General features: G+C 35.2%; 2 protein-coding genes across 2 annotated transcripts; both read left to right on the top strand.

The window, feature by feature from the left end:
• The first annotated feature begins 890 nt into the window (after positions 1-890).
• LOC145008346 (glycerol-3-phosphate acyltransferase RAM2-like) lies at positions 891-5,250 on the top strand. The gene is made up of 2 exons (XM_078966967.1): positions 891-1,631; positions 4,182-5,250. Exons 1-2 carry the CDS (start codon positions 924-926, stop codon positions 5,079-5,081), a joined length of 1,608 nt encoding a protein of 535 aa, XP_078823093.1. The 5' UTR covers positions 891-923; the 3' UTR covers positions 5,082-5,250.
• Positions 5,251-6,006: 756 nt separating this feature from the next.
• On the top strand, positions 6,007-6,402 carry LOC145010680 (uncharacterized). The gene has a single exon (XM_078969190.1). The coding sequence runs from the start codon at positions 6,007-6,009 to the stop codon at positions 6,400-6,402; it is 396 nt and encodes a 131-aa protein (XP_078825316.1).
• Positions 6,403-10,939: the final 4,537 nt, after the last annotated feature.

The following is a 10,939-nucleotide window of genomic DNA, read 5'->3' as shown; positions in this document are numbered from 1 at the left end:
TTCGAGCATGTAGAAATCGTGATAAAAAGATCAACACAAGAAAATTGATTTTTTATGGGATTTTCATTTGGTATTAGTTTACAGGTGGTAGATTAGAAAGGAGATGACCTATGTTTGGAACACAGGATGCCAATGACAGTATGGCTGATGACCTTCTTTGAGGTTTTAGTATTAGCAGCAGGCGGATGTCGGTAATGGTGGTTGTCGTCGATGAAAGATACTAAGGAGAGATAGAGAGAGAAACCTGTGTTTGGGTTTGATTAGAGAGAAAAGTAAACGAAAGGGAGAGAAAAGTCAAAGGAAAGGATAGGAGGTTGTGTAGGACCCACCCACAAAGTTAATTACCATTTCTTTTTAATTATAAGTAATAGATAACAATAAAAAGATAAAAACAAATATGATTAAGGTTAATATAGTCAATTTAAGTCAGTAAGGAACTAAAGACCCAGTAAAAACATTATATATATATATATATATATATATATATATATATATATATATATATATATATATATATATATATATATATGAGTTAAAAAAAATTATTAGGAACCAAACATACAAATATTGGTGTAATTTACCCTTAATATTATATGCGTTTAAGTTTTAACTGAGACACCAAAATTTAAAGCAACCCTTGATTTTGAAGTGAAAGGTGAAACTATCATGTGGTCAAAGTATTTTGAAGCTTCAAAACATATTCTCAACATAGTAAAACTTCAATATTTGAATTTAGGAAAATATGAATCTTGAAAACGAAAAAACTAAACTAAAACTATTTGACGTTGCACTCTAAGAAAAAATATCCAACAAGAACAAGAACACTTGATATGTTGTTATCACCCACCAAAATTGTCCTTTAATGGGTTCTCGTTGCAAACTATGATCCATTGCTCATATACTTGGACTCTTTCCACTTTAAAATGATTTATATATCTCTCAAACACCTTAAATTTCAATTTCAATTAAATTTCGAGAGAAGTCACCTCTGTCATCAAAAAGAAAAACCCAAAATGAAGAATAATGCGACACCGTTCCCAACGGTCGAAACCTGCAGTTCCATCGGGCGGGAAAACCATACAGTGGTGGCGGATATGGACGGAACTCTTCTGAGAGGACGGAGCTCTTTCCCTTACTTTGCGTTGGTTGCTTTTGAAGCCGGCGGCGCCCTAAGGCTTCTCATGGTGCTCCTATCGGCCCCATTGGCTGGACTTCTTTACTACTTCGTATCAGAATCGGCCGGAATCCAGGTTCTTATATTCGCAACATATGCCGGAATGAAAGTTTCCGATATTGAGTCCGTTGGTCAAGCGGTGCTACCGAAGTTTTACTCGAGTGATCTCCATCCTGAATCATGGCGGGTGTTCTCCGCCTGTGGGAAGCGGTGTGTGCTCACGGCGAATCCGAGGATCATGGTGGAGGGATTCTTGAAGGAGTTTTTGGGAGCGGATTTGGTGTTAGGAACGGAGATCGGAACTTATAAGGGTAGAGCGACGGGGTTTGTGCTCAGCCCTGGGGTGCTTGTTTCTGAGAAGAAGGCGGAGGCTCTTCTTAGAGAGTACGGCGATAAACGGCCGGAGATTGGGCTTGGTGATCGGCAAACAGACTTTCCATTCATGGCACTATGCAAGGTAAACATGTGCATAAATTTTGTGAACTATACAATAATACAATATACTATGTAAGAATTAATCGTAAAAATGACCAAAATAACAGAATGGGAGGTTTATAAATTATAATTCAAAATATGAGTATTTTTAGAAACTGATATTGATTTGGCTGCGTTTTATAAAATATTATATCAATAGTTCCATGACAAAGGTATATCATTTGCTATTGATTTTGTAAGGGTGGTAATATAAAAATATTATATTCTGTACTTTTTACAATTATGTATCAAATTTTAATTTATCTTAAAAAAATTACCAATTTTTAGTTAAAAGTTGAATTATATTATATATCACAACCATTGTAAACTCCAAATTCTGGCTTTGACTCCTTACTCCAAAGACCATCAATATTTCGGTATTTCCAAAATAAAATCATGGCTAACTATGATCCGTTTTTACTTTTTCCTTTAACTTTTATAAAGTTTATTTTTATACATTAAAGTTAATGTATCCAAATTTATAAAATTTCCATTGATAAACATACATCAATATTGATATATGTCGATACTAAACTGCAAAGTTTGATTTTATTTTATTTTTTATTTTTTATTTATTTATTTTTTTATGTGAAAAATCCTTAGGTTTTGGCTGCTACGATTTATTTTCAGTAGTTTTTTTGGGTTGAAAAATCATTTGAATTCGATGATGATTTAGGTTTTTTTTTTTTATTGAAAAACCATTTAAGTTCAATTATTTGGGTAGAAAAAATGTTTGATTTTGGGTTTTTTTGTGTGCTTTGAAAAACCAAACCGTATAATTGTTTTCCATAATTTGGTTTAATAGTATAACTTTTATGAAACACATGAAACAGTTATATAACCTATTCTAAATAACGATTGAATTTTTATTCATAATAGTAAAGTTCTGTTTAGTCAATCGGTTTTTTTTCGATAAAAATGAACTAGCTTGCAAAAATTATTTTTCATAAAAGCTAGAAATCATTCACAAAATTCGTATAATTTAAAGCGGTGACATTATAAAAAGATTTTATTGTGAGAAAAATAAATTATTCAAAAACAAAAAAATACAAAAAGCAAAAACAAAACCAAATAACAAAATACTATATCTAACGATTTTTTTCTAATTTGAACAAAAATACAAAAATGGATATATTTTGTCAAGAATTTGATTTAGCCATTGTTTATTAAAATTTGATGTTTGACTAAAATTTATAGGTTATAATAGTTGTGGTTTATACAAAAATAAATGATTTTTTAACATATTAGACCGAAAAAAATGACAAAATATATTGTTTTTTATGCTATGCGTTTTTATTTCGGAAATTCCACATAATTTCATAATATATTAATTATTTATTTATAAAAATTCTAGGATTATTTATATTTAATGAGATGTTTATTTACATTTAGAGATTAGAGAAATTTTCAATAGTAGGTTTTTCATTGTAATTAGAAAAAACTCATTCAACGTAATGTTTTTTTTTTTTTTTTTTAATTTAAGTTTAGTGAAAGCCAAGGACTAGAGGTAATAATTCAACAAAAATATGGTGGCAAAATTTTGAAGCATATGGATATTTTTTTGTAAATTATAGAGATAATTTTTGGAATTAGTTTTGCACAAACCTGTCAAAATACAAAAAAGTTACACATAGAGACTGTTTTAAAAGAAAATAAAAAAAAAAAAAAAAAACCTTTACAAAACATTTTCTATAAATTTAAAAATTACAGAGATTAATTCTATCAAAATGTAAAACCATGTGTTGCATGCAATAAATCTATCAAAATATATAACCGTGGCTAAATGTTTGTATGGACTAAATCTAGTAAAATATAAAACCTTTGTTCCAAAGACTAAATATTCCAAGTATAGAAGTTTTGTTGCTAAACTGTAAAAAGAAAAATTCTATTGTTCTTAAGGGCTATTTGATTTAAGAGTACATATAATTGTGGAAAAGATAATATGTCAAAGTAAAGTAAAAGTACTCGTGAGAAATAGATTTTACAAATTGGGTTGTCAATTATTATATATAATAAAAAGTAAGTGATTTATGAATAATATAGTTTGGGGTTTTAGATTTGTATATTGAAAGTTTTGGTTTTCATGTAGAAAATATTATAAAAATTATTTTTGTAATTTACAAAAAAAGTCTATGGTAATTTTTTTAATAGAAAATGGCTGTATAAAAATTGTATATTCTTTTTGTATGAGACTTTGATTACAAACTTGTCGTTGTAACTTAAAGAAAAGATTTATATGTATTTTTTTTACATCAAATGATCCACATGTTAAATTTTTCTTTTTTGAATTATGGTCTTCACCTAATAGCAAATTTATAAATTACGCCTCTGCAAAATAGATTTTAGAACTTATGAATGTGGCAACAACAAATGGAAATTACGGGTAGCGGCTAAAGATCAATTTCTAGTTTTATTATTGTAGTTACTCAAGAAAATACAGTTATTTATTATTTATTTTTTTTTATATCTCTTTTTTTTTTTGTATTTTTGTGGCTAAATATCTTTTAATCTATTTTTTATAATATTTTTGCAGGAGAGTTATATTGTACAATACAATCCAGAAGTAAAGCCACTACCAAACGACAAGCTACCGAAGCCAATCGTATTTCACGACGGCCGGCTGGTTCTAAAGCCATACCCCATAATGGCCCTCCTCACCGTCTTATGGATTCCGATCGGTTTCATCCTCGCCTGCCTCCGTATCGCCGCCGGCTCCCTCCTCCCAATGCCAATGGTCTACTACGCCTTCTGGGCTCTTGGTGTACGTGTCACCGTCAAAGGGAACCCTCCACCACCGGTGACGAAATCCTCCGGCCAAACCGGTGTCCTTTTCATTTGCTCCCATCGTACTCTCCTTGATCCAATTTTCCTATCCTGTGCCCTCGGCCGCCCCATCCCCGCCGTCACATACTCCGTCTCTCGTCTCTCCGAGATCATCTCTCCGATCAAGACCGTCCGTTTAACCCGTGACCGAGAAACCGATGCCTCCATGATCAAGAAGCTTTTGGAAGAAGGAGACTTAGCTATCTGTCCGGAAGGTACCACTTGCCGGGAACCATTTCTACTCCGGTTCTCCGCCATGTTTGCAGAGTTGACTGACCACCTTGTTCCGGTGGCGATGGTGAACAAGATGAGCATGTTTCATGGCACCACCGCGAGAGGGTGGAAAGGAATGGACCCGTTTTACTTCTTCATGAATCCTAGTCCGTCGTATGAAGTTACTTTCTTGAATAAGTTGCCGCTTGAATTAACATGCAGCTCCGGCAAGTCTAGCCATGAGGTGGCGAATTATATACAGAGGGTGATTGCAGCCACGCTTTCTTATGAGTGTACAAGCTTTACCAGGAAGGACAAGTACCGAGCACTAGCCGGAAACGATGGAATAGTGGCGGAGAAGCCTAAGCAAAAGGCCATCAAAGTTAACGGGTGCTAGTTTTGTGTGTGTGTGTGTGAATCGTAATACAAATAATCCGTCGAGGGCAAAATGGGAAATCAATATATAACCCTTCTTTTACTTTCTTTGTTTCTTGTCAATTCAAGAATAATGCAAAATTTTGTACTTATGAATTTATGAGACACTCATTCATTAGCTTTTATGTCTTTCAGTGATAGTTATTAAACATTCTTACTTTATGGATTTGATTTCTATCATACGTGACACAACAAAGACATGATCGATATTAAGCCTTGGTATTAATTATTGATCCGGTACAAAAATAACGATGTAATTAAAATCAATAAAGGTGGTGTGAAAGATCAGAATTAAGTTTGCCAACATACGAAATGTTCTTGAGTTTTTGGATGTATATTTCTTCGATTGAGTTTTTTTATATCAATAAAATTATATATTAACTAAATGTTAAAAGTGCAATTCTTATATCACAATCTTGGCTTTCACGTATGTGTATTATTCCATGTATGTTTGTTATTTAATTGCAATTCGTTGTGGGCAAAGAGTAAGTTACCTCAGTAAGGTTTGTTGGTTGTCCAGGACGAATTAAGGTGTAACTTGTAGATAATATTTATTTATATGAGTTCTTTTATTTTGTTAATATACACCAAATCCTTATCATCTTCCTCGCATTGAGGTTATCGTTGCCATCAATGCATTTTTCCATCGGTTTGGTAATAGAGATGGCAATGGGGTGGATTTCCAGGAAATCGGATATTTTTCCTTATACATATCCGATTATTGTTTCTTGATTCTAATTTATCTTGTTTATCAAGTCTCCTAGATTATTTAGGTTTCTTAATTTCTTCTAAGCATTGTATAAATACCTGCTTTCAGCCTCCATTTTCAATTGAATGAATGAGTTTCAAACCCTTCATCAGTTTCTTTATTGTATCAAAAACTCATGATGGGAGGACCTGCACCCAACAACTCCAGCACCAACCCAAACCCACCGGTGGATCCAAGCCCGCTGTTCTATATCCACCCAACGAACTATCCTCGACAAGTCCTTGTAAACGAAGTTCTTAGTAACAGTAACTATGCCTACTGGACAAGAGAGATGAACGACATCCTCTTGGCGAAGAACAAGTCAGGTTTCATAGATGGAACCATAGCTCAACCAACCGTTGACGGCGTGGGACTAAGGGCATGGCAGCAAAGCGATGCTCTCATAAAGGATTGGCTGACTACCGCTAAGGATAATGATATACAAAGTAGCGTGAAGTATGCCAACACATCTAAGGACGTTTGGGATGATTTTGAGGAACGCTTTGGAAAAGAAAGTGCACCTCGTGCCTACTAATTGAAACGGGCTCTAACGATTCCCAGGCAAGATAACGCTGTAGTTTTAACCTATTTTACTAAACTCGGAGCGATATGGGACGATATTCATTTGGTATATCACCAATTCCGAGATGCACTTATGGGAAGTGCACTTGTGATCTTGAAAACGCCTACTTGAATCTAGAGAGAACGAGCAGATCTACGAATTTCTAATGGGACTTAATGATATTTATGTGACTATTAAGACACAAATTCTCAGCACTAAACCCATGCCGACTTTTGGAACCACGTATCATCTTGTGGCTGAAGATGAACAACAAAGAAGTATATCTTCGTTAAGAAACATGAATGTTGATGTTGCAGCCTATCAGGTATGCAGCCAAGCTCCCAAAGGATCCGATTCATCAAAACGGACTAACAGCCGTGAAAACCAAAAATACAAGCATTATGGGAAGATGGTGCATACTATTGATGGCTACTTCGAGAAAATCAGCTACCCGGAGTGGTGGGATTCACAACAGCGCAAACAAGTAGGCGATCAACGAAAGCAGCCCAATACCCATAGTCAATTTCAAACAATACTCAAAATTAATGAAACAGTTGACAAGAACAACAAAACTAGAAGTAAATATGGCAGGTAATTTTAATTTCGAAAAACATTGAATCATTGATTCGGGAGCCACCGAACACATAGCATCCAACAATTCCATCTTGTTCAATCTTAAAGAATCTACATATGGAATTCAAGTTAGCATACCAAATGGAGATAATGTTCTAGTCAAAGGAGTTGGAAATATCATTCTTCCAAAAGAGATAAACATCAACGATGTTTTATACATTGCAAACTTCAAATGTAATTTATTATATGTTAGCAAAATTACCAATGAGATCAATAATTTCGTAACCTTCTTGTCTTCTCCTTGTTTATATCTCTTCATTCATGGGTTTGTTATGTTTTGGGTCCCTTTTGGGTTAGCATGATGGATTAAGTCATTTGTGGGGCTTATTCTTCTAGATCTGAAAACATTATGAGCTTCTTAGACATAAAATTAGCAACTTTATGGTGTTTATGGCCTCATGCATGCATTAAGTCACATATTAAGTCCTTTTGAGTTTTAAGAGCTTCATTAAGTCATGCATGCATATAAAGTTAGTAACTTTACGTGATAAATCAGTCCAAGGAAGTCATATCTAAGTTTTGCAGTAAAGTCTTTATGAAATAAGAGCTGAATGTGGAAGATGGTTGAATGCAAGGGTACGTTGGGCGTACAAGCAGCTACGCTTAGCATACAAGCCCTAAGTCAAGTAAGTTGCGCGTACGAGCTAAGTACGCCTCGCATACTTAGCAGAGTGCGCCTTAGATCTTTTGGTCTTCGGTTTGGACAATAGTTTGGGCTTAGATGTTTAGGGCCTTGTTGGGCCATCAAAATTTAAGTGTTTTGGGCTAAGAATGTTTTTTGACCTTGGATTAAGGCACATGGAAGGTATTTGGGCCCAATTTGAAAAAAATGAGCCATGTTTGGGCCTTGTATGATTATTTGGTAATTGGGCCTTTTGAATTTTAGGTTTGGGCCTAAGTCTTGGTCCAAACTAGGTAATGGGTAAAATGGTTATTTACCCAAATTATGGTATGAAAGTTGTGGATTGGAATCCAATTATTAATTGGTTATTATTTGATATTGATAGCTCGGGGATTGTCAGACCTACAACCATGGATTTATCATTGTCCTTCAACAATTCGAAGTGAGTTTTCTCACTGTGTTAATGAGTTGAAGGAAACAATGCCAGCCTATTACCACGTTATGTGGAATGCTAGTTATCTGTGTGATATTTACATGGAAGACCCCAAGGGTAACTTGTGGCATTTGTATGAAAGACCATGGGGGTAGCCCATGGCACTTGGATGTTAACCCATGGATGGGTAGCCTATAGCATTTCAAGGAAAGACCATGGGGGTATCCCATGACACTTGGATATCAGACCATAGCTGTAGCCTATAGTATTTCAAGGAAAAGACCATGTGGGTAGCTCATGGCACATGAATGTATTGGTATGCGGTATTTTTGGGGAACTCACTACGCTTTGTGCTTACGGTTTTCACTTTATGTTTCAGGTACTTTGGTCTTCAAATAGAAGAGCTCGGAATGATTTCAGAGCACACACCACCTAGTTCCGTATTTTCTAAACTTACTCTAGTATTGTGTTTCTTGAATACTAGTTTTATTAATTTAAAAATGAAACTTTTAGGTCTTATTTCTGGTACGTTACGAGTTGGTATAAGAACCCTGATTTGAGGGATTTAGACACACTCTCAAGTGTGACTGAACTCAAACTGAGGAGTTAGTGATTTTCTTAAAAAGAAAATGGGTTTTGAAAAAGATTTTCGTAAAATGAAAGAAATTACCAAAAAGTATTTTTGTAAAGATAAAGGGGGTGTGATGCGTGGAATCGGCCAAACTCAAGTAAGAGATTCCCAAGAAATACTCATACGTGTTTGTTATGATTATATGTTATGGGAATTTCATGCTAGGATGAGGCTAGGGATACTTTCAAGAATTGCATGATAGATTGGCCTGATATGTGATGTCTTGTAGCCTAGGGAACATTGGATGCCATGCTTGATTGGGAATATGTATTGGTATCAGTAATTGTTAAGTGTATGCTTTAAAAATTGTATACGGGTAGGATCATATAGACCTAGAATGATTGATTTGGCCTTATTTCCTATTCCTCGTTTGGTTGTGATTCCTGGGTAGAGCCTTTTATTCGACAGTCTAATTGATCATGTTAAGGAAACCAGTAGTGAGAGTGGAAGTTCCTAGCATTAGTTGTGGTGTGTGAGTTTGAATGTTCTTTGATTATTCTATGGATTGGAGTATTGTTGCTCGAATCTTGCTTTGTTTGTGCTTTATGGGACTCTTAAGTGATGTGACTTAGTTGTTAAGTGAACATGTTAAGTCACATGTAATAAAGATTGAATAAGCTCAGAGTGATGGATTTGACCCTATTACATAGCTCTCGTTTGAGTCTAACCGTTGTAGGGATGAGTCTTTTACTCGAAGGCTTATCTGAGGTTTGTTGCATGTGATTCTGTTCACAAAATAGCTATCTGACATTATGAGGAGTTCTTCAGGAGTTGATGGCAGGGTGAGCTCGGGAACATAGGAAAACCTAGGGAATGCTTTAGTGGGTTTTGTTGCGTTGGTTGGTGAGTGCTTGGACTATTTATTTGAGAAGGTGACTTGGAGGATTCAGGATGATTCTTGAGGAAAGTATGGATAGGTGAGGAAGGTAGTATTGGGCTCGTACTATTGAAATCACAGGATCCATACATAAATCAGGGAGAGTCTTAGATGTTAAGAGAAACTTTATGACACACTTGAACAAAATATTAGAACAAGTAAATAGCGGAATTGTTAATCTCTAAGGATTTGTTAGCTCAACAATAATATTAATAATTAGAGGTTAGTAAGTTTGATGCGGAAATGTAAAGAAACGTAAATGACAACAATTGGTATATCAAGCATACACAAAAGGAAATTCATAACATGGAATGCATTCAAACCAAGTTAGTAAGTGAGATCTAGCTTAGTGATTAAGTCACAAGTGACTTGCTCTACATGGAGAGATAATAATGGAAGAATCTTAAGTAAGAGAGAATGAGAACAAGAAGATGTGTATTATAAATTGATAAGAGATTCACACATCACTTGGGGTACTGAATACATAAGCAAGGATCTCTATTTATATAGAAGTTTACAACTCTAAGAGTAGCCATGCAAGGCATACTGGACAATAGAGTGTATTACAGAAAAGACAAAATAAACTAAGTAATGATATAGACTATGGTGAATGATGACTTCGGATATCATTGTTTGAAGACGTTGCTTGACTGCGGTGGCTTTGGCACTACGGTGGCAAAGTTCAAGAGGATCACTTTTTGATTCAACAATTTCCCCCCTAAGTGACCTCTTTAACTTGGATCAACTTTAAGGAACTTGATCAGTATCCACCAAAATTTCCTGACGTTCTCTAACTAATTGATTCTTCTCAGTATTTCGAACTTGACTTCTGTGGTTTTATGCTTGGATTTTTCAACTGCGCTGCGGCAGATCTCAAGTTATTTTCTGGTGAGATGATGCATGGCAGTCATAGGAATGAAATATTTGACATTGTCAGTTTTTCTCTTGAAAATGACTCCCAGCTCAGGAAAGGTTGTTGTGCCTACGGATCTTTCTTCAAATCCTTTGGTATGCATGGGTGCGGGGTCAAGCGGTGGCAAGCCAGCAACTTTGGAGATGATGGGATGAATGTATGCATCTATTTTTGCGAAGTCACAGACTGTTTCCCTAAGATACGTACTAGCCCCTTCAAGAGTGATCTTCATCCTTGGATATTTTTCAGACTTGTGCTGGAAGACTCTGGCGATGAGAAAGACTTCTTCGGGGTTCATACAAGGAAAATCAGCCTGGGTGCGGATGTAGTCGTATTCCCTTCTGGTCAGGGTGTACTAGATGAAGTCAGCCTTCATGAATTTCCTAATATTGTAATTTTTC

This window comes from Lactuca saligna, chromosome 8 (assembly GCF_052625555.1).
Source record: "Lactuca saligna cultivar CGN05327 chromosome 8, ASM5262555v1, whole genome shotgun sequence".
NCBI classification, from domain to species: domain Eukaryota; kingdom Viridiplantae; phylum Streptophyta; class Magnoliopsida; order Asterales; family Asteraceae; genus Lactuca; species Lactuca saligna.
This window is presented reverse-complemented; position numbering and strand designations above follow the sequence as displayed.